This window comes from Agrilus planipennis, unplaced genomic scaffold (assembly GCF_000699045.2).
Source record: "Agrilus planipennis isolate EAB-ADULT unplaced genomic scaffold, Apla_2.0 scaffold180, whole genome shotgun sequence".
Taxonomy (NCBI): domain Eukaryota; kingdom Metazoa; phylum Arthropoda; class Insecta; order Coleoptera; family Buprestidae; genus Agrilus; species Agrilus planipennis.
The window spans coordinates 472,790-496,577 of NW_020442427.1; the positions used below are offsets into that span (position 1 = coordinate 472,790).

Consider the following 23,788-nt stretch of genomic DNA (forward strand, 5'->3'; position numbering starts at 1 on the left):
TTTTCATCATGTAGAAATTCGTCACATAGCTTTAAGTTATATGATTCCCGTTTAATATTTATTATATGGTTCGTCATCAACCCATGAATGTATTCGTATCTATTAAATACGTGACATCTCAACTGAGTGATTTTTATTGTGTTNTTATGTTGAGGATGATGAAGATGTGTTTATTACCTATTAAATTTGTGACGGACATGAGCGATTTTAATTGCGCGACATTAATTATGTATTTTTATTTTGTTTTTCATCATGTAGAAATTCGTCACATAGCTTTAAGTTATATGATTCCCGTTTAATATTTATTATATGGTTCGTCATCAACCCATGAATGTATTCGTATCTATTAAATACGTGACATCTCAACTGAGTGATTTTTATTGTGTTAGCTGCCGGCATCTTTCATAATACTAACAATAATAACATTAGTAAAAAAAGTAGTTAGGAACTCTTTCGACTAAATTCTTATAATAACATCTGAAACGTGACATCAACAATCAGCCTGTAAACAGTAGACTTGAACGTAATTGATAACGGTGGAATGTTAAGTATCATACTGGTCTTTTCTAATAAAATGGGTTTAGACGTTGCTTTTATCATAAAATGATTCTTTAAATACAATGCATATTTACTGAATATTCGTAAATTGATACTTAAAAATAATTCTGACCTTTGAATCAAGGATATCAACTTGCGAGTTATAATTTGGACACACATCAGAGTGCATCGTATAGATTATTTAAATTATTTGGACAATCAGTGGGCTTCTTCATGACTGTCGTTAGCAAAAATAGTAGAGATCTTTTAAAATGTCTTGGACTACGAAATTTGTGATGAACAAACCTTTTTGCATACATATTGAACACTTCAAAAACATTGACTTGATTGTTAACCACGTAAACGATCACGATCAGACAGTCAATGTTTAAAAAAACTTTTGGGTGTTTCATTCCCACCATTATTAATGCTGATGGTCGGGTCATCCCTTCAGACTACGCCAGAGGATAAAGCTGAAGGCCTTCTTTAGCTTCCTTTTAGGAATCGTGGAAATGGATGGATTGTGGTTGGGGTAAGAAAGATGAAAAAGACATAAGGAAGTGAAAGATTATATGTGGAATATTACTGCCCCAACAAGAGTGGCCTAAGGATGTCGTAGAATAATTTGGACTAGAACAGACAAACCCAGAATCGAATCAGTGTTCTCCCAAATGCAAAGCAATGGTCTAAATCTCTAGGTCATGCCCCTCGGTTCCAATGTTTTTAGTAGGAAGTAGAAATCAACGATCAGGCGGAGTTTAGTCTACTAAAAAACCCATAGGATGATTTTATTTTAGCATCGCAAGTTCTGGCTTCTTGAGTGAAATTCAATTTGAATCCATCTAATTGGATATCGAAATGAAGGTGTTTAACGCAATTCGCACATCTTCTTCATAACTTTATACCTAAAATATTAAGAATTTCACACAGGCAAGGTCGCAAGCAAGAGATAATTACATAGTCATAATTCTTCACCTGCCCCTGTAGGTGGTTGATAAGCGATGTCGATGGGATGAAGATGCCAAGCAATTAATGTCACCAAACAGTGACCTCGACGTCTCATCAAGTCGGCCAATGATGCAAGCGTCGGACGGCCGATCAGCCGCGACGACGGCGACGGCGAGCGTTCGTGGCGTCACAACTGGTGGCGTCTGCGCCACAAACTCGTGCTTACCCACCTGTTCAGGTACACCGCGGAGATCCTATAACAACAACAACAACATTATAACTGCCTAACACGTCGCAGGTTGACAAGCAAGTCCACCTACGACGCTATTATATTATTGTGTGCTGATATTTACCCATTCACTCGCGATCGAGATAGTGCAGATCCAGTCCGCGATCAGCGTTTACCTCTGCTCCAACCCGATAAAGTCAAAACTGGATTCCTACAACTTATGAAATTCCATTTGAATCGGCGGTGCAGTCCAGTTCGGTGCGAATCCATGACAGCCGGAGAGAGAAGATGTATCACCGGTAAACTGTCATCATATCGGTTAATTGCCTTGTTGGCTTTATGCACCATAACATATTATCAGAGTTTTAGTGCCTTACAAAGAAGCAATAATTTTCTATTACAACTGACCAATTTATGATTGCATTATTGTACGATTTTGGCAGCGTGTTCATCACTCGGTGTCTTCTGTTGTTAGAAACGAAAATACGTACTGTCAATCAAGACAGACGTTCAGATTCTTTACTATCCGAAAACGGACTTTGATGTTGTTCCACATATTCTACACATTTCACCTTCTCGGTTTGTGATAACAGGTTGGTGTGACATCGAAGATTTTTCCTTGACATGCTATCATCAATGTTTCGTAGTTTGAGAAGTACTACTTACTATAATTTTTAACAATAATTAAACAGCCTACGTCTCTGTATACATTCTCTTATCGTAGTAGGCATGTGATAACTACACGCGTGTTTCACTTTTTTTTTTAACAATATAGTAATTTCACGAGTGTTATGTAAAACTTTGCAACGCGAAGGTGTACGGAGTAAAAGTGTCTTTTTGAGGAAATGTTTAGTGCGTGAGTGAAGTGGTGCTAGTGTTAAAAATTTTGTATCAATAATTTTAATAAGAAAAGATGCCTTAACTAATAAGTATCATATAATGTCTTATGAAATTAGTGCCATTCAAAACGCTACCGACTTATGCAATGGATGTTTTAACTTGACTTATCTGGAGTACCAGCTGACTGCTCTAGAACTATCTTCTGAAATCGGTAAGCTGCTGTTTTTTTTTGCAACGTCATTTTAATGTTCATTGATTTTGATTTCAAAAAATTGTGACTTGGCAATTGCGAGCATCATAAATTAAGGCTCTGCTACTTCGAAGCGATAAAATTTGTACCAATAAGGATCCAAATCTGTTCAGTATTTTTTTAATTGTGCGCCTAATCTATAAAATACTAATTTTTTCATTACGTCACATTACTAAAACAACGTGTTCAGCATTTTAAAGAGCTAATTTTAATAAAAAATAACACAAACGAATATATTATTTGAATAATAAAGGAATTCGAATGAGACGATCAGGTTTTTTAATTCCTTAGGTGATTCTTTTTCTGAATTATTACCTAATAATTGAAATTATGGGGGAAATACTCGAAATCCGAATTTTTGATCTTTATTTGTTTAAACTTCTCCATATTAGCATAACCATTAAAGACAATCTGTTGGATACAAAATCGAGTTAAATGTCAATACTAATCTTGCACGTTTTCAATAGATAAATAAATAATCTGTAAGTACAGGTGTTGTATCAGTCCTATCAATTTTGACGCGTCTCTCTGATTGCTTACAATGAACATTCAAAATCATATCAATTGTTAATAAAATAACTGATAATGTCGGTCTTTGCTCTATCGAAATGAATCTTCTTGTTCAATCAGTTGTGGAAACGCTAGAAAAAATTTCCTCACAATAAAATTACAAAAACGGTTCAATTAGTATTGTAATACACAATATAGACTGGGAGCTGGTGCCTTGTCATTCTAGGGGTTGATAATTTACCCCGTCATAGGAAACATAGAAAAGTCCTTGGCTGAGGAGCGCTTTCCGGTCATGGTCAGTGGTGAAAGACATATCTACAATCCGCAACGACTCCAAAATCTCGAACGATCGAGTGTAGGTAATAAAAAATAAGGAAACTTTAAGTTGTAAAGCCCTTAGGAGTAAGAGATCATTTTCATTTGAGATAGTTCAAGATTACAACTAGTTTTGCCACTCTTGTGTCAACGAAAGGTGAATCCTTCCTTTCGTTATCATGCAATTTGAAAACAAGGAACTTTATGTAATGTTTTTTAATTGCAATCGACCGTCTGAGCCCTTTGGGCTGTTGCGGATTGCATGACTTCTAGTACTAAGTCTTTAATCACCTTTAACTACTTTACGTTATAAATTCATGCAATATGATGTCATGGGCAGACACAATGTGTTTTAAAAATAAAATTTAATTTCGAAAAGCGTGCATCGGTCAAGAACCTTTTTATCATTCCTATGAAAGGGTAAATTGTTGACCCCCAAAGAGACTTGCGGTGAATCCCACGTGTCACCAATTCTCGGTCTAATAGCCTTATAAATTCGTCACTAAGTTCGTTAAGTTCGTCGTAGAACGATATACGTATGGTAAAAATTCTTAAATTTCAGTAAACTATAGGAACCCAAAAAAAAGATGCTTGAGTTTCAGGTTCGCATTAATAAGAGATTAATGTTTTACTGGTTAGAAATGATAATGAAAATGTGGGAATCTTGATTAATCTTTTTCTGTTATTTTTCAATAAGGGTAATAAAACATAAAACCACGATTCATAACGACTTTGCAATTTTATTTCTAATTTGTCGTTTGACGATATAGATAGGTAAATAAATTTGATAGAACAATGACGTAATTCATTCCTCATTTTCAGTCAATTGTTTGCTCTTTATTTTTGTTTCGCTTGACGATTTCGCCATTTGAAGCAATTTTGAATTCATTTTTCAATTGTTTTCAGACATATTTAAACTTTTAAAGACGAAAACTTATTGCACTTGTCAGTTAACTGACTTAGTTCAAAGAAAATATAATTATAAAAAAATGTTTCAATTAGTTATAATTTGAATCAGGTAATTGCTTCTACATAAAATACCTGTTTAAATTTAAGCAATACTTGATGTTTGCTNTGTTGACAGAATTAATCAGGAAATAAAATTTAAACGATAATGAAGTAGATAATAAGTAGATATAATTATTTAGTAGTAATAATAGACACCTAATATCTACTGTTAAATAATTAAGAGACTGCGTTTACGTCATTAATATGGTCTATGTGAACTAATCAAAAAAGGAATGACGATTACATACGACTAAACAGAGGATTAGATTTTAGATTAGTAGAAGTTGGATGATTGTCATCATCATAAGGTCGTCAGTCCTAAGACTGGTTGGACACGCACCTCCACTCTTTCCTATCCTGAACTAATCTTCGCATTTCCCTAAAATTTGAACAACCCATATCCTTAACTATTTGCGAACAGTAATCTGATCTAGGTCTACATCTGCCTCTCGTAACTTCCGTTTCTATCTCTAATATGTCTCTGACTAGACCTTCATGCCTGAGAAGGTGTCCTACTAACCTATCTCGCCTATTTCATACTCTGTTCTCTGTTCTCTTACTCATTCTAATACCTCTTCATTTCTAACCTTCTCTATCCACGGCATTCTCATCATTCGCCTGTAACATCACACTTCGAAAGCTTCTAACTTTTTCTTTTCCGCTGCGCCCACTGTCCATGTTTCGCACCCGTACAACGCCTTGCTCCAAGCATACACACCTTTAACAACCTTTTTCGAATTTCTAAATTAACCGTTCTCGAGCATAGAAGTGACTTCTTTTTATTGAAGGCGACTCGACCCTGCGCTATCCTCTACTTTATATCCCTACCACTCCTTCCGTCCTGATTTATCTGACTTCCTGAATATAAGTACTTACACATTATTTGTTTATCTACTTGCTATCAAACTATGATTTTTTTTGTGATTAATATAGTCTTGGTGAAGAGTCATGCATTTATATATTGTCATCACTGAATACTTTCCTACCAAAGACCCCGCATGGACTTACAGGTCATTCTGTCGTAGCCTAAACCAATAAATTGATGTTTACTCAATCGTTAAATTGATTCCATAAGCATTGGAACATTGGAATCAAAACGTTTTGATGTATCGTTTTTATTATTCGGGTTTACTATTTCGTTTATCTATAATTTTTTACTATTAAAATGGTTTAGTAGGTATTTCTAAAAAAAAACTTGTATTTAAAAAAGTCATGGCCAACTGAAAGGGCGTGAATATATTGATCGACCTGACAGCAGACGAATCAATATCAAGTTTGTTACGAATACGAAGGGGAATTAAAAAATTCCCGAAGGATTTGTTAAGATAAAAATTATTATTCCCATTACTGAACTATTAATTTTTCGTGATAAATTTTAATATAATCTTTTCTTTTTCAGGTAAGTTTTCATGAAAAGCATCCCTTTTCCATAATTGACACATATAGGTAAGCTTATCAGTTCATACCTCCATACTATTACGAATCCTTGAAGCCATTAAGAAAAATAAACATTTACTCTAAAGATGAATAATATCGCACAAAGATCCAACAAAGTTCATACTTGTACCTATAGTCTTTCTCCATGTCTGCCATTGATCTTGAGTCAAAAAATATTAGAATTCGATTATAATTCGAAACTAACCATTTCCTGGTTTAGATTATTTGTGATTATTTTAACAGAAATACAACGTTAAAATAATTCACAAATGATTTATATATTTCAGGAAGTAGAAATTGAATTAATTTTACATAATGTATCGTATATGTTTGATGTAACTAGTCATTTTTATTAGATCAGCGTTTCGTGTTTTTCGTTTTCGATCTGGTTATTTTATTAACTCCATGAAAATGCTATTTTTAGTGAAATTTATGTCCAAACATAAATGTTAGAAGGTTAGCGGTGCAAAAGTTTACGTTTTGTCTTTTTATAAATAGAATTGATATAATGAAATCGAGAACAGACTGCGGATGTTTCGTGCAGAATAATTGAAAGGGTCACATTTAAATTTTACGTGACACTCTTCCAAAAACGCTGTCTGTATTTAGAGCATTCGGAAGAACAAACAAAGTATTACAGCCGTTTAAATTTTTGAATTGGGTCATCATTTCACAAACGCTACAGTTTTACAACTTTTTTATTAATTTTATTATCGAAGTAGTTTTAATTTGAACGTACAGAACATATGTAAGTCATAACATTTCGTGCAATCGAAATGGAGCTGATTGAAGCAGTTCTCTGATTCTCAAATTACAGAGTATAAGAAAAAGGGACTGCTTGTGGAAAATTGTTTATCAAAATCAAAACTTTTTAATAAATGACTATGAAATTCAATTCTGATGGTCAATAAATCAGTAGAAAAGACGATCGTCAAAATCAATCAAGAATTGGAACCTGCAGCGTATTCTCAAAAGTACACATCAAAGAATCGATGCGTATACCATCGAATGGAATTAAGACATAGTAGTGACGAATTAAAAACGTACAATTATTAAAGGGGGGCATCCATGAGCATAGACAGATAGGGGCAAGGGGGCACTGTCCCCTAGCAAGCTCATTGCCGCTCTGGAAAGGGCTCTGACAAGACACATTATCGTCATAAAATTTAAAAATATAAAAACTACACACATTAATTCTATATATACTTACTAGCATTGGCTTGACAAGACTGCTCCAAAGTTTGGACAATCTTCAAATGCCAAGGCTAGGTACTCTAACTTTTCGCCAAGTTTGGTTTGACAATACTGGTACAAAGTTTGGACAATCTTCAAATGCCAAGGCTAGATACACTAAATTTGCACCAAGTTTGGTTCAATACTAGAGCAGCCAAGCATTGGTTTGACAATACTCGTCCAAAGTTTGGATAATCTTCAAATACCAAGGCTATGTACTCTAACTTTTCGCCAAGTTTGATTCAATACTGGAGTAGTCAAGCATTGGCTTGACAATACTGGTCCAAAGTTTGGATAATCTTCAAATGCCAAGGCTATGTACTCTAACTTTTCGCCAAGTTTGGTTTGACAATACTGGTACAAAGTTTGGACAATCTTCAAATACCAAGGCTACTGGAGTAGTCAAGCATTGGCTTGACAATACTGGTCCAAAGTTTGGATAATCTTCAAATGCCAAGGCTATGTACTCTAACTTTTCGCCAAGTTTGGTTCAATACTGGAGTAGTCAAGCATTGGTTCGACAATACTGGTCCAATGTTTGAACAATCAACAATGCCAGGACTAAGTTTATTCATGCTTCGTCAAGTTTGTTCAACACTGGCTGTCTAGTCGTAGACCAAACTAGACTTTGGTTCAAGTAACAAACCAGGCATTTGTCATGCTTGGCCCAAAATGGATTTCTAATCTCAAACCAGAATTGAAAAATCTTTGGCCAGGTTTGAGTCAAGCTTGATCCTGTCGTAATATCCTACATGGGATTTGAACGATTTTACACTTTGTTCAAAAGATTTTGACATTTCAGTCAGCTTTCGGAGAAGTAGGTGATATCATCAGTTAGTCGTAGTTGGAAAAAAGAAAAAAATGTGTAATTTTTATGTTCAAAGAACGTTTTGCTTTAACTGTAGAAAACGAATCAGTATCAAAATCAATCGATTGTTTGTTTAAGGTGAGGTAGAAATATGCAAGTTCAATACTTTGACCTCAACATTTACGAAACTAATTATCAAATATTAACTACATTTTAAGAGATGCAAGAACAAGGTGAGATATATTTACCTAGAGGAGTGTAAAGGCCGTCTAGAATACGAGGGCGGTTCAATAAGTACCCGTGTTTGAAGACAGAGGACGGTACTGAGGGAAATTGGTGTTGTCATCGTGTGCTGCCATCTATCAAACCACGCCAAAACGAATTTCAGACTGATTGATAGGTTAGTTTGGATTTGGCAGGCATTCGACTGAGACGTGTTTCGTTATTTTCGCTAAAATGAAAAAAGTGCAGTATCGTTCGGTAACTCGCTTTTTGTTTTTGGATGGAAAAAAATGCGAGGAGATGAAAACAAAGTTGGATACTGTTTATGGAGACATTTCGCCATCTATGACCACAGTTAGTTATTGCTTCAACGAATTTAAACGTGGGCAAAGATCCGTTTTTGAAAGGAGCGACCAGGAAGCCTGGCAAACGTTGTTACCGAGAAAATTATTTTACGGATTTTTTAGGAAAAGGAAGAACGATCACTGGACAATACTAGAGTGAGTTATTGGACCGCTTCAACAAAAAATTGAAGGAGACACGGACGCATTTGACGAAAAAGAAGGTGCGTTTTCAACACGATAACGCACCGGCACATTCATCAGGAGTTGTTGCCGCCAAACTGCATGAATTATGTTATGAACTGCTGCCGCACACCCCGTACTCACTCGATTTGACTCGTCTTGTTCCCTACCATGAAGAAATGACTCGCGAGAAAAAAATTTAGGTCAAACGAGGAAGTCATCGCCGAGACAAGGGGGATTTTGGAGAGTTCGACAAATCTTATTTTTTGGAGAGGTAAAAAAAATGGCAGGGACGTTGGGAGAAGTGTATCTTTCTAAAAGTGGACTATGTTGAAAAATAAAAAAAAATTATAAAAAATAGGTGTCTTCATTGCTAACACGGGTACTTACTGAACCGCCCACGTATACTTAATGTAAATATGTAGGTACTATATAGTATAAAATTAGTACCTACCAAAAATATTTGAACATTTGAAAATTTATTTCCAATTAAACTTTTCGTTAGTTTGCTTCTAGTTACTATTAATAAGTAGATACCTAGGTATGTATCTAAGGCAGACAGACGTGTGATATTAAATTTTTGTTTTTTTCCTGAAAATATTGTAATACGTCGCTCGTGTGTGTTACAAAGCAAACTTTTTTTTAATCCGTCAACAAATTTACTTTGTTAACAACTTCTGATTTATTTTTATCTCGAAATAGCATTTCCATGTGATTCGCGCACATATACCATTATAATAATATGTATGTTGCTATCGTAATTTATAGAGCAGGTAGAATTTCTTTCAGGTACTAATTGAACTAGTTGAACCCGTCCAAATTTGTTGATAGATCGGTTTATCTTCGCTTTTAGACGTGCCCTTGGAGAAATCTGTCGTCTAGCATGTAATAAAAACAAGTTGTTATTATGTTCTCAACCGATAAGAATTCACACAAACATGTCCATTTTAAACAGTCAGAGGATTAAGTCTCTTTGAATTGACTTTTTAATAATACAGATCTTTTAACTATATGAACTGTATCGTCTAAAGATTGTAACGATAACGATGTTTACACAGATATATATCATCGTGTCACTTTTGTGAAGTTTATTACAGGTGAAGAAGAACAGTTTTGTGTTAACATTCGATCAGGTTGTGTGTGAAGTTGGGTCTTCTTTCTAGCAAATTCTTCGTGACAATTTGGATTCGCGAATGTTGGCAGTGATAAATAATTAAATTGAAGTAGTTTTGTTTCATTGAAAACCACAGTGGTGCTGATAGACAAAAACATTTTTGGAGTGTTTTTGAGGCTGAGGTGAGGGGGGTTCATCCGGGCGTCTTGGTCCTGTTGCGTAATCTATAGACAAACTCTGTGTTTTGATGAATGATGAAATTCCAAAATGGATTGAACTGGACAGTCATTTGAAAAAGGTATTTAAACAGTTTATTCCTACACATGGTCGGAAAAAGAAAAAGGTGCATATGAATCTTTGTTTTCACCCCTACGGATGGGAAGTATGCCCCGATTTGCCATTTAATCCACCCCCTTGCACCACGATTTCATTGTGGTTTTCGATACTTCTTATTTAGTTACCTACTGTAGAATGTACCTGATTTTAAAAATAAATGAAATTCGTCCACAAACGAATTCAAAAACAGTTATTCTTCTTGCTCGCCTATAATAAGCTGTTAAATATTTTATTAGTTGATTGATTTTTATAGCTTTTTTATTAGCAAACATTAGCAACACAATACATGATATTGTGTTATATATTTAACACGTCTCTATGGTAACAAACAGGAAACGTTTTGTTTCACTACAATACAAAAAATCAGGATGCACGGTTTAGTGATTACATGTAAAGTGAAGCAACTATGACCTAGGTGATAAGTGAATGGTTATTTTTTTTCACATAATGCTATTACATAAAATTCGATGACTTTAAGAAAAATTAGCTGGTATATGATCGCCAGGCTTCCAAACAAACCTCCGGTGCAGGCAAACTGTATTTTTTTACTAGGTTTCTTTATTTAACATAGTAAGTTACACGTGTTTCTCTCATTGCAGTATTGCAGGATATTAGAGAATAATGAATCAATGGATAAATAGTTCATTATTACTTAAGTTACTTTTCTACTTTGTTCTTCTTTGTATTGAAGAGGTTTGAGTTGGTTGCATCGTGGAATTCCTCTGTTAGGAACCACAGACGCAACTTTTGGAATCATCATGAGCTGTATCTTTTGTGTTTCCTTCCCAGCAGCTGATGACGGTGAACAAGTTTTCCATCATGGTGGTCAGTAGGGAAGAAGGCAGAGTTGGTGGGTGGGGTGACAGTAAGGGATAGATATAGAAGAAACCAGCAAAAATTGGAAACAGTATAGAAACGAAACAATATCCAAAGAAGCAGAATAAGACTCTGATCGAGCTGATGCTGGCGCACCCGGAATCGAAACTAGTAGTTTGCGGAATGCTAAGCTATGATCTAACCGCTACATGAGAAATACATTTATAATCTGAAAACTTGCGGAAAAGTTTCAACTATAAATACTTAAATTTTACACTTCCTTTGGAATGACGTTTCCGTGACGTAACTGCCGAAGTCTTTATGAATGTTTATATAATAACTTACATTAAAATTGTCGTTAAATATTAATAAGATTACATAGAGAAAAGGAAACTTATACAACCCCTACATTTTGCTTTTTGCTTCTTAACAAAACTAAGCAGTGTGGGCATCATTGTAAAGTAGAGTACATAAAGAAGAATTATTATCAAAATGGAGGTTGGTGAGGAGAATCATAACTTGATCTTATATGGAAAAATATAACAAAAAGACTTTTTTCGATCCTTTATTACAATTGAAATCGCCAAAAGATCATGGGTAAATTGTTTTGACCTTAATTTTTAAGCTGTTTTGTTACAGTGTCAGATTTCCCTTTGTGTTTATTGCCACTGGTTTCTGTTGGCACTTACCATTTGTTACGGTGCCATTGGGCGTTTAAACTGAAACAATTAATATGTAACATTGACCCGGGTGAACAACCTCTGACACCTTGGTGTTGCAATTAATCCCATAAATCATAGTCATAACCTAGTTCTGAAATTATTTGCATTAACACATTATTTACGTCATTTATAATAAATAATGTATCGAAAACGTAGCTTCAACTCCAAGGTCTACAGGATTGTCAAAGACAACGTGTCAACTCCATTTTGGTTATTGTTATTCATTTGTCACATAATATTCAAACATTCTAGTTCATTTCTTTACGACAACTTGTTCATAAGGTCTGCCCAGAAAAAATTTTATTAAACTTTAAAGTTTTGGAAGACATCGGAGAACAGTAGAAACAAATAGAGTTAATCTCCAACCACATCCTACCAAAATAGCAATTGGAAGATAAGGGTCCAAGTTAAAGAAAAAAAGCTCATATAATTGGAAGACGCCCATTAAGGGTTTATACTTTGCGTTGCTAAAGAAAGTACAGACCACTAGTTTGAAAGTCTGAATGCCTACATGTCTGTTAATTGATGCCAAGACCTGTAAATATAGATTATGGCGATCAATCCAATGACAGTTTGTGATCAGATTTCATCTAACTTCTTCTGTAAGAAGCATCGAAAAATGGTTGTTAATTATTGAATCCAAAATATATCAACAAATTCCAGGGCTATGAAGAAATGTTGTCGGCAATGGTGTTTTGACCATTCACCAATACTCGCTCAGTTTCTTACATTAAAATCAAACGAAGAAAGAAGCAATCAGGTTTATGTATTACGTGATAATGTAGTAAGTTTATATTAAAATAATGAATATTTCTTTACTGTGTAATTTAGATGGTGTAAAAGTATTGTAGAAGTATTATGAACCTATTGCGGATGATGATCGGCGTTTGAATACGAGGTCGCTTTTGTCATGCTATTGCTTTCAAAGAGTTGCAAGTTTGTTACGGTCCGTTTGCTTTGCAATAATCCCTATACGTATACATGTAACTAGTCGTTCAGTTTGCTTTTGTTTTCTTGTGGTATCTGGTTTCCATTCATCATCTTTCGATTTCCGCATTCTTTCGGAACGTCCGGCCTTGTTGCTAAAGAGCATCATCTTGCACTTGCTTACACGTCCCTGAGTTACATGCTATCGGTGACAAGTTTTTTTCATTAAAGAAGGCGGTTCTTGATTCGCTTCCGTCATGTGAACACTTCCGCTTACGTAACAAAAATTTACTGGATCAATGATGAGCTGTTTTTAGGTTATTGTCGTTTAAATGTAGTCCTATCATATTTTGTGAAAATATGATTTTTAGTTGGGCTTTGAGAGAAAGGCAAAATTCCGGAATTGCGATTACAATCACTCATTATTTTGCCCATCACGAGTAAGGTAAAGGACCCAGTTATTGACACTGTCCCAGTTTCTGACAATTTTAGGTTTATGTTGAATTAAAACAAAAAAAAATCTTAAGTGGGTTAATAANTCTTACCTCTTACTCAGGAGGTTATTTGTTTGTTGACATCCATAAAATGTTTCAAAATTTGTATTTATTATGATTATTATCATTTGATATACTATTTTCTGTAATTACAGCGATAAATATTCATTTAATATTTTTGTGAATAATCAATATATCATATTAAATAAAGCTTTATTAATAAAATATAAGTGTCAATAACTAGGCTCAATTTTATAGGTATGTGGCAGTTATTGACACTCACATTCTTACCTCTTACTCAGGAGGTTATTTGTTTGTTGACATCCATAAAATGTTTCAAAATTTGTATTTATTATGATTATTATGATTTGATATACTATTTTCTGTAATTACAGCGATAAATATTCATTTAATATTTTTGTGAATAAACTAAACATTATATTCACTGTTATAAATAATTCTTTCAAATACGAAAATGATTGTTGTAAAAGAAATTTCATCTTTGTTAGTGTTAAAATGATTATTACTATGATAATTTTTACTTTCAATTGAATTATAAATTTTATTGATGATACAAATACATATTTTTGTTTGTTATTTTCAGGAGTTAATTATTTTTGTTAAAAATAACAATATCTTACTTATAATAAATATTTAATTTATCTTTAATGAATACTTAATTACTTATAGTTTATTTAAACTTGATAATACATAATTTAACCGAGAGAGAATCATTACCAAATATGAGTGTCAGAAACTAGGCCGATGGCAGTGTCAGAAACTACAACACAAGAAATTTTAAGTGTCAGAAACTGGGTCTTCAAACATCACTTTTTAAATCATTAATTAAAATTACTAATTCGCTTCAAATAATTATATCGCGTATATGAGTTTTTCTAGAAACTCTGAACTTGTTTATAGTATAAAAATTATTTATTCTAATTAAATATTATTTTAGTTATCGTAATATAATCTCAGCTGTCACTCTTAGAGTGTCAGAAACTGGGCCTTTTACTTTACGCAATAATGGACAATTTCTTTTGTGAATGTATTTATATCTCCCTCAGAAATAGTTAAAAGACTCTGCTCAGAGTGAAAACATTTTTAATTTAATTTCGTTGCTGCTTTACTTTTATTGATTTCTTACTATAAGACACATGTCTGCATTGTATTTACGTGGTTTGTATTACGTAATTGAGTGATTAAGCAAAAGCAGGAGCTTATTCATCAATCACTTCCAAACTGTACGTAGGATATTACTTATTAGCAGTTGGTCAAAACGAAATAAAAAAAAACAGAACAAAACAAATGACTTCGTCATATACAATACAATTCAATAAATTGAGTAATTAGATATATTCTGAAGTAACTTCTTGGTCTGGTGGAATCACGTCTACGGTAGTCTTTAAAAACTTTACGTTTTATTGACACCGATATTTCTGTGGTTTACACCGGAGGATGTACGACGAAGTGCTCTATTCAGTATCCTTTAAAAATCGTGAGAATGGGTGGATGGATGGGTGACGATTAGGTAGAGAAAGACGAGACAAATGAGATGAAGACAACAGACGTTTAAACGAATATCTGTAGAATAATACTGTCCCAGCATTTTCTTACACGATCCAAGAAAATGAAAGAAAAACTTAGACCAAAATAAATAGACCCAATCCTTGATGGTGCAGCGCAGTATATGAAAAGATGAGTTTATGTTATGGTGTAGGTAACAGATTGAGTTACTAGAGTTATATTTAATTGGTTGGACTGTAGCTTATGGGCTGACAAAATTAGTGGGATACCTACATTTGATTTAAAGATTTTTCTTCGTTTGATTGTAGATAGATACCTTTATTTTATTTAGATCATATCTAATCATGGATCTCCATCAGTCACTACAATAAATTAGTCGTTATAGAAAATATTAAGGTTGATCCACACTATACGTTCCGTTTCCATTCCTCATCCATGCCGAACACGTTCCGTAATGTGACTGATGCATGACGTAAAAACTAGTTATTGTAAACGAAAATACTCTCTATATCAGTTCATTTTTTGTATAAAATCCATAAAACCCAATCCAAATCCAGCCTAGAAATTGTTAATTAGTTTGTTTTAACGGTTTCAATCCTCTTGGTAAAAGCTCGATGCCAAAAAGTTACAGATTGGTTTATTTCTTGAACTTTTTGAACGAGACTTAGTTTTTGATTTGGTGACATTTTGAATCAAAAGACTTCTTCTGTGATTTTTTTTTTTTGGTAAATGCTCTTGGTCATGCAGAATAATAGTGACAATCATTAAATTTTGTCAGACCACATACCTGTAATCAGTATCACATTAACTGCTTCTGTGGTCTACTGGTACGGACAAGAATGGTTGCGTCCAAGTCTGAATATTATAAAATTGTACGGAACGTTTACGGGATGGAAACGGAACGTATAGTGCGAATCGACCTTTTTTACGCATAGAGTATAAATACATATTATAGTTTATTGTAACTGCATAACTAAATAATGTATAATGATTTAATAATATACATAATAAATAGTACTCTTTTTGCATTTAAAACAAATGAACATCTAAAACAATTATCTGTATTGCAGTCCCGTGATCGATATGTAATCTGTAATTGTCATTACGTAGCTATATATAATATCTGTTAGTGATGTATGTAGGTGGGTGGCCGCATTGACGAAATTATTATGACTATTAAATAAGAGAATTAATAATTTAGTCCGTCACATGATTCAATTTCAGTATAATTGGGGTCAGTGTGTCAACCTATGTGACGAAATTACGTAAACAGAACAATTCATGAGCATTTAGCTACAAATAATTAAACAAGATAAGCCATCTCGATCTTCATTACAACTGATAAGTTACACATTTAAGTAAAAAAAAAACTAAAAGAAATCGATTAGTTACACATGACTGTAAATTTGATATAGTGAATTAATCTTCTGTATTCCTTCCTGTTAATTTCTACATAACTCTGCTGTATAAATTATTTATTTATTTATTTATTCTCATGTGTATATGTAAATTAATGAATTTGTTTTTAATCAGGAAAATTTTAAGTGAAAGTGATAGGAAACAGCCGGAAAAAATAATTACCTAAAGCAGCTTTAAGGAGTATTATTGTAGCGCTTCCGTTTTTTGGTCTTAAGAAGTAAAACAGATTTCTCTTCGTCAAATACTTTCTAAATAATTGAATTGAAATGGATATGAAATATTGTACTTTAATGTATGTAAAATTAGTCTTCTATACTGTGACTTTTGCTATGCAATTTCAGCAATAGCCAAATCTGCCAAATGCAACACAAAGTGCAAAGTTCCTTTACGATTAGACGTAAATATTTGCTTTTCACAATTTATTTATTGTAGAATATTATTGTGCATTTATTTTAAACAGAATGTTAATATGTGTATATAAATAAATGTGGTACGTGGTACAGACCAGCACCACAATTTTGATGTCATTCGCTATTTATTTGTCAGGACATTCTTGCAACTATTAATTGTCCTTTTTTTTATTCGCCTACTCAAGAATAATAAGAACAATTATGTAAATTTAAATTCCCATTGTGCGTACTGCTCTACTGCTGAACAACCAAGAAACCTATCCCGTTTGTCTTAGCGGCTAATTAAACGTTCAGCTGGATTTTAAAAACCAAGAATGAAAGTATTGTTAGGAAGAAACGAATTTTATGTGTTTATTAATTTAGCGCCTCTACCAAGCCATAAAGAAGCGAATTCATATGTTTATAAATAGGTTACAACTACTTTAATGTAATATTGAAAGTGAATTATGCAATTTAGAATGACTAGTCAACAATTTAAGTACAGTTAGTTAATAATTTAATAATTATTAGTCTACTCGGGGGTTAGATAATTGGGGAACGCAGAAATGGCAGGGAACTATCATAGGGTGAGTGAAGACGGTAAGCCGTCTCACCACCTTGCATCCTCATGTTCTTGAATTCGACTCGCGACTTCTTGAGTTCTTGACTATTATTGATTATAATTATTGATTCCGGTATTTAACCAATCGCTAATTGATCTACTAACACAGTAGGTAAGTAGGTGTAAGCAGCTTGCAGTTTTAAATAGACAAATTAGATGTACGAACTTTGTATCAGTGACCTGAATATGAATTTATGGATACTATGTAACAGTATCATAGCTTAGCATTTGGAAGGACACTGCCACTCATTCGATTCCGGATCCGTCTCGACTGGTCCAAGTTTTTCTGTGGTTGATTAGGATCATTCAGGCAAAGTCTGGGGCATTAATCATCCACAGATAATCTGTCACTTCTCTTTTGGTGTTCATTTCGTCCATTTGGCCAAGCACCACCTACTTACTCCCAAGATTCCTAAAGAGCCCCCCTTTAGAGGAGAGCCTTCCGGCCTACTGTCCAGCTTCACGAAAAAGTAGAAATTATTGATCCTTTCATTTCATGCGGCATGGCCTAGAGGTTTATACCATTGCTTAGCATCCAGAAGGACGCCGGTTCGATTCAGGGTCCGTCTGCCTTGGTTCAAGTTTTTCTGTGGTTACCTTGGATCACTTAAGCAAATGCCGAGGCAGTAATATTCCACAGATAATCTTTCACTCTCTTCTGTCTTCATTTCGTCCGTCTCATTTTTCTCACCCGAACCACCACCCACCCACTCCCACGATTCCTGAAAGGAGGCTGAAAAGGGCTTTCCGCCCTACCTTCCGGCGTAGTCCGGAGGGACTGCCTGCCCACCAGTATTATTGACTAGTGGGAATGAAATACCCAATTTTTTTTTGTTTTATTTCAAGTTGTATCTCACGACCGACGTTTAATCCCACCTAAACGTTTAGTAGTTCGTTGGCCGGTTTTTCTAGCTGTAGTAAAATTAACAGAATTTTTGTATTCAAATTATAGAGCATTTTGTTAAATTTCTACCACACGTATCAGCATTGCAAAAATAACAATTGTGCAATAAATAATTATAGTGGAGTGTGTTGATTGTATCTGTTTTATTGAACTTCTAAGCAGCGAAAGTAGTTCCGGAAAAAATATAGTTTCAAAATCATTTTATTGACAACGAAGTAGTTTCGCAAAAGAAAAACGATAATATTTTTGGTAGCGACTGATAAATATTTTCATTGGCGCAATTTGTTATTTAATTCGCACCAACAAAGTCTAAAGAAGTTAATTTATCATTGACGCTTTTATTACAAAAACTACAAACATCTTTCCATAAGGAAGGTTATTAACATAAGAAATGTATAATGATATTCATAAAAGTCAAGAGTATTTGATAGATAGATATGCCTATTGAAACTTCCCAAAACCATTTTCTAACACCTTTTATTAGCTTTTTCACAGTCACATATAAAATAGCAATTCATTTTTGGTTTTTAACCTTTTACTACAAAACAATTATTGGGAAGGGATTCAGAATATTTTTATACTTATTTGTCAAATGCTAACGTTGTAATAAATTTATTTAATAATAATAAATAATTATTGGTTGCAAGAATCGATAACAATACCATTAAAGAAAGTATCCAACTTATTTCACGATCCGCACTCAAATTAATTGCGTTATTTGGTACGTATCAGGTCAAAAGTTGTCATACCATCATATACTTCAACGATTGAAGTATCGCTTCATAATAATGGCGACCAACAGCCATCTTAGATAAAAATCGAAAGATATAATTGTTTAGTTTCTATACAAAAAATCAATTACACTGAAAGACTTATTGTTTTAGAAATACTATTATAAGGGATTTGCATGTTATATCTTCTTTTTTTTTAGGAACTTTACATCCTAGTGAAGACACGCAATATTGAAGGTGACGCATCATCGTCGCCTCTCACCAGCAACAATAATAGTTGCCTCGACGTGCATTTTTTTTCTTATTTGCATACTTGAATCCTGGTAGGTATTAGTTTTGAAGGTAAAATTCGTTCAGATATACCTAGTAATCGCGTGAGTAATGTTTTAATAGAACAATAGAATCAAATATAAAAATAACAATTAACACGGAAGAAAACAATCCCTTATTAATGTAGAAGACGTCATTAATTAGAAAATAAGTCCGATAATAATATGCATATTTAATGAGATCTAAATTGAACGTAAAAAGAAGCATTCCGTGTTGGAAAAAAAAATATTCCTAATAAAGCTTAACAGCCTTTTCTTGGGAATTATAAGTAATAATTACAGAATTATAATAGTTTAGAGTGAGGTAAATCTTGTGGAAAAGGAATGTAGGTAAATATTGGCTCCCAAAACCTATTTAAAAGCAACTGTAAACAAAAGTATCCTGACATTGCCATCTGCAATTCCTTGTTCTCCTCAAAATTGAATTCGATCTCAGCTTCTATATTGTCAATTTTAATGAAACAAAAAGGAAACAAAACTAGCTCTAAACGAGAAAAACTGAAAAAAGACCAACCTACTTTAGAGATATTCTACGTTTTATTAACTGCTGTGGTTGCCATCCCTCAATAAGAACACAGCTTGGGCGCTAAGACTTGCTGAGAGTGAGACTGCACCTTTGCTTCAACCACAGCTTGACAATACGGATAAACGATAAATCAATATCCCCACTGAAGCAGGAGTATCGATCCTATAGCACGACCATCAGGTCCAAATATTCCGCACTATTCATATCATCACGATGCATTCTGTAGCCTCCAGTCGCCTTATGGTAGTTTAACCTGTGCAGTCGTACAAATGTAGACTCTTATTAGGTAGAGCGTGAACCAAATATTAACATAATGGATACTTATAACCTCAATAATATGCAAATTAAGAACGCCTGTTAATGAGCTCATAAGCAACAGCTTTTTTATATTTCCATTGTCTTCGTTTCTGCAGACGTTTGAACGAACCAACAGCTTATATAATTTCAAGGCCTGATATCTACTATTAAACCATCGAAGAGAAACGCTCTTGTGACAGCTCCGTTTCTTCCACTATTTGCGTTGTATGTATTTTTACTTGTGCAAAGGAAATTTTTAGGAATTTCACTATTCATCGTTGCCGACGGCTATGTGCGGCGTATCATTTGCATTAGTCACTGACTGTTCGTACCGTAATATTTTAATAATTCGCGTAGGTAGACGTGGTGTACATTTACATACGTATATCTGGATGCATGTTTGTGTACTGTAGGTACATAATGAATGTAATTACCTAAAGTAGCCTTCTCACCTATATCCATAGGTATTTGTAAATTAGTGAGGATATTTTGATACAGTACTTATACAGTTGACTTAGAAATTCTAAAAAGGTTGTTAAAGGTGTATGTCTGAACCATTGTTCTGTACCGATGGAACACGTGGACGGTGGGCGCAACGGCATAGAAAAGTCTAGAAGTGTTCCAAATATTGTATTACAGGCCATTGATGAGGATACTGTGGATAGAGCAGGTTAGAAATGAGGAGGTATTAGAAAGTGTAGGAGAACAGAGGGCGCTATGGAAATCAATAAGAAATGAGGAGATAGGTTAAGAGGTCACCTTCTCATGCATGAGATGTAATATAGGTATCAAAGAACAACAGAATTTCATAAATGATTCCTTATGGTAGGCCAGAAAATCAGTCTCCTTCGAAAATGTAGGAATGACAACGGATGGAGTGCTTACTATAAGAGAAGGTGAAGTGGAGAGAGTAACAGTAAAGATTGTCTGTGGAATGCATAACTGCTCCAGAAGTGGTCTACACTATATAATGAAATCGCTCGAATCTGACCAGGTGGATCCGGGAAGGAACTCCTGTCCTAAAAAGAAACATTAAAGGTTGGTAAATACCGTAAGCTAATGCCGGTTGAATAAAACACCATCCCATCTATAGTCCAGTGAAAGTCCAATGGGTAGAGCAGAAGGGCCTCTGCAGTCTCCGTTAGGAAATCGTAGAAATGGGTGGATGGCTGTATGGGACAGATGAAACAAACGGAATGAAGACAGAGGGGAAGTGAGCTGTGGATTTTGAGAATCCAATCGGTGTCCTCCCGTATGCCAAATAATCATGTAGACCACTAAACTGCTGTCTTCCCCAATTGTAAGCTGAGAACTGAACATGTTTCTGGATACTGGACATACAAATACTCCTAAACATTGGTCAAGCTCAGTGTCTTTCTCCCTTTTCTGTCGGACACATTACAGCAGTTCCGTTTTTGATATCAATTTGCTTCATCATCATAGGACCATCAATCCAAAGACTAGTTAGAGAAGCATCTCCACTTCGTCCTTCCTAAGTCAATCTTCACATTTTCCGAAAACTGAATCATTCCACATCCTTAACTATTTGCGAAGAATAATTTAATGCAGGTCGTCCATTTGTCCTCTTTACTCCTCCTGCTGCATATCATATGTTTGAAGTCTCTAACTAGCCTTTCTTACCTTAGAAGGCGCTGGTGTCGCAGGATTCCAATTACTCTTTCATCATCCTATAACACGACTTCTCAAACGATTCTGACCCTTTTCTTAGCATCCTTCTTCCCTTGGTGTTTAGTTCTAATAACGCTCTTAAAAATATAATAGATAAACAAGAGGTGTCAATGCCAAAAATATTATTAATTTCACTTTACCTGTACATGTTTTATTTGCAAGTGTACTTATGTCTTCTAAGAAATAAATCTCAAACCGCAACTTTTTTGTTGAATGTTAGTTTTTCTATTTATAACCTTTTCAATTATTACAACAATTTCTATAACTTTTTATATATATGATACACTAGTCTACATATTATACACATGCATACCTAATGGTTATACTGACCGCTGATTAACCTAGTTTTTACTATACTGATTAATTTTACTACTATGTATTCGCTCTCAACTAACGCAATCGTTGTTAGGAGCTTAATTACATGTCAATTTTTAATTATGCTTATATTACATGCAATATTTTATTAAACTTTACATACCAGTCATTCTAAAAATAAAATGCATACTTATTATACATATTATACTTCGGGTTTTAGAACTACAATAATAAAGAAAGATTGTTTGTATAATTTCACTTTTTTACTGGATCTTTCTATATGGTAGTTTGTGTTGTATTACTACAAACAATATCGGGAGTATTGTTTTTTAAAAACATTTATGGTATTTATTTTTACCGATAACTGTTTTGTGCTAAATTAATAATAATAGTTACGATTATTATTCAAAACATTACAAACATCAATTTATAATTTGCTTTCTTCATTACGATAAAATACTTTTTTTAAAAAGAAGAAACACCTGCACGATTTTACATGCCTGTACATATACGTACATATATTTTTTTTATAAAATAATTGATATTACTATTATTTTTGTTATAGATAACTTATTATCGAATCCATATAGATAGATACGTTTTTGACTTTTCAGTCACTTTTTAATTCTTTTTACGAATGCCATGTTTTTACTGGAATAGATGTTAAAAATCATAGATAAGACAATCGAGCATGATCACACAAATCGATACACAAAGAATCGTCAACCACCAATTCCCAAATTTCCTAAAGGGACTATAGACGCTCTTCCACCCTATCCACTGTGGCTCCAGTACAGTGGTGTACCTGGAACCGCCAGAGGCGCGATTGTACCGTCCTCATCTGTCATGCATTTTTATCAGTTTAGCAAATCAATGTACATAATTAAAATCGATCTTCTTTAACATTAATGAACCTACGCTGTTCCGGGTACGTCTGCCTCAGTCCAAGTTTTTCTGTGGTTTCCTTGGATCACTTAGGCATATGCTTAGACAGTAATATTCCACCATCCGCCCATTCCAGCGATTCCCGAAAGGATGCTGAAGAGGCCCTTCTGGCGTAGTCCGGAGGGACTGCCCGCCCACAAGCATTGGTGGCTGGTGGGAATGAAACACCTAAAAGTTATTTTTTCTCTACTACAGATAGATTGAGCTCATGCTCACTGTGACTGTAATTCCTCGCCCGCCGCTGTAATAAATTTTAATGCTATTCGATGTCAATGTAGGTGTTGCATGCGCCTGTTACGTAAATAAATAATCTTCCATGTTTATGTTGGTGCATTTTTATAATTACGTTTGGCGAATGTATGGAAATTGTTATCTAACTTATTTTGCTACGAATTGACACATACATTCGTCAGTAAATACATATTGTACGGATGTTTATTTACTTATTAGTATGACCATGTATCGCATCGCTTGACCATTAAATCGCTTTACAATTACATTGTGAAACCACGCAGAAAGTAGCAGTAAGCACAAAGATTATTATTACTATGCATAAATTCCTGAAAATAGTTTCCTTGAAAGTTTTCGATGCCAAGGTCGTCGACGCAACTCGGCCATAACTAATTCGTTACATTTTAGTCGTACTTTATTTGCCGGATTATTGTTATTACTGGCCATATTCAATAAATAAATAGTTTACATATATGTATTTATGTTGCATGTCATATAATAATTAAAAAAAAACAAGTATAAGAAGTAGTTTGACGTAATTATTATAAGGACAAAAACTTTTTGCTCTGATATGTTATAGACAGATACTTGAAA

General features: G+C 34.1%; 1 protein-coding gene across 5 annotated transcripts in view; it reads left to right on the forward strand.

Moving 5' to 3' along the window:
* LOC108740552 overlaps positions 1–23,788 on the forward strand; it is a 182,088-nt gene that overhangs the window by 21,158 nt on the left and 137,142 nt on the right. For 2 of the 5 annotated variants that reach the window (XM_025980237.1, XM_025980240.1), the window contains exon 1: positions 2,552–2,765. The exons of the other annotated variants lie outside the window; for them this stretch is intronic. In XM_025980237.1, the coding sequence (XP_025836022.1) occupies positions 2,654–2,765 (112 nt within the window). In that variant the 5' untranslated portion in view covers positions 2,552–2,653. Of the gene's footprint in view, positions 1–2,551; positions 2,766–23,788 lie in introns of those variants that run through there. 5 annotated transcript variants of the gene reach the window in all.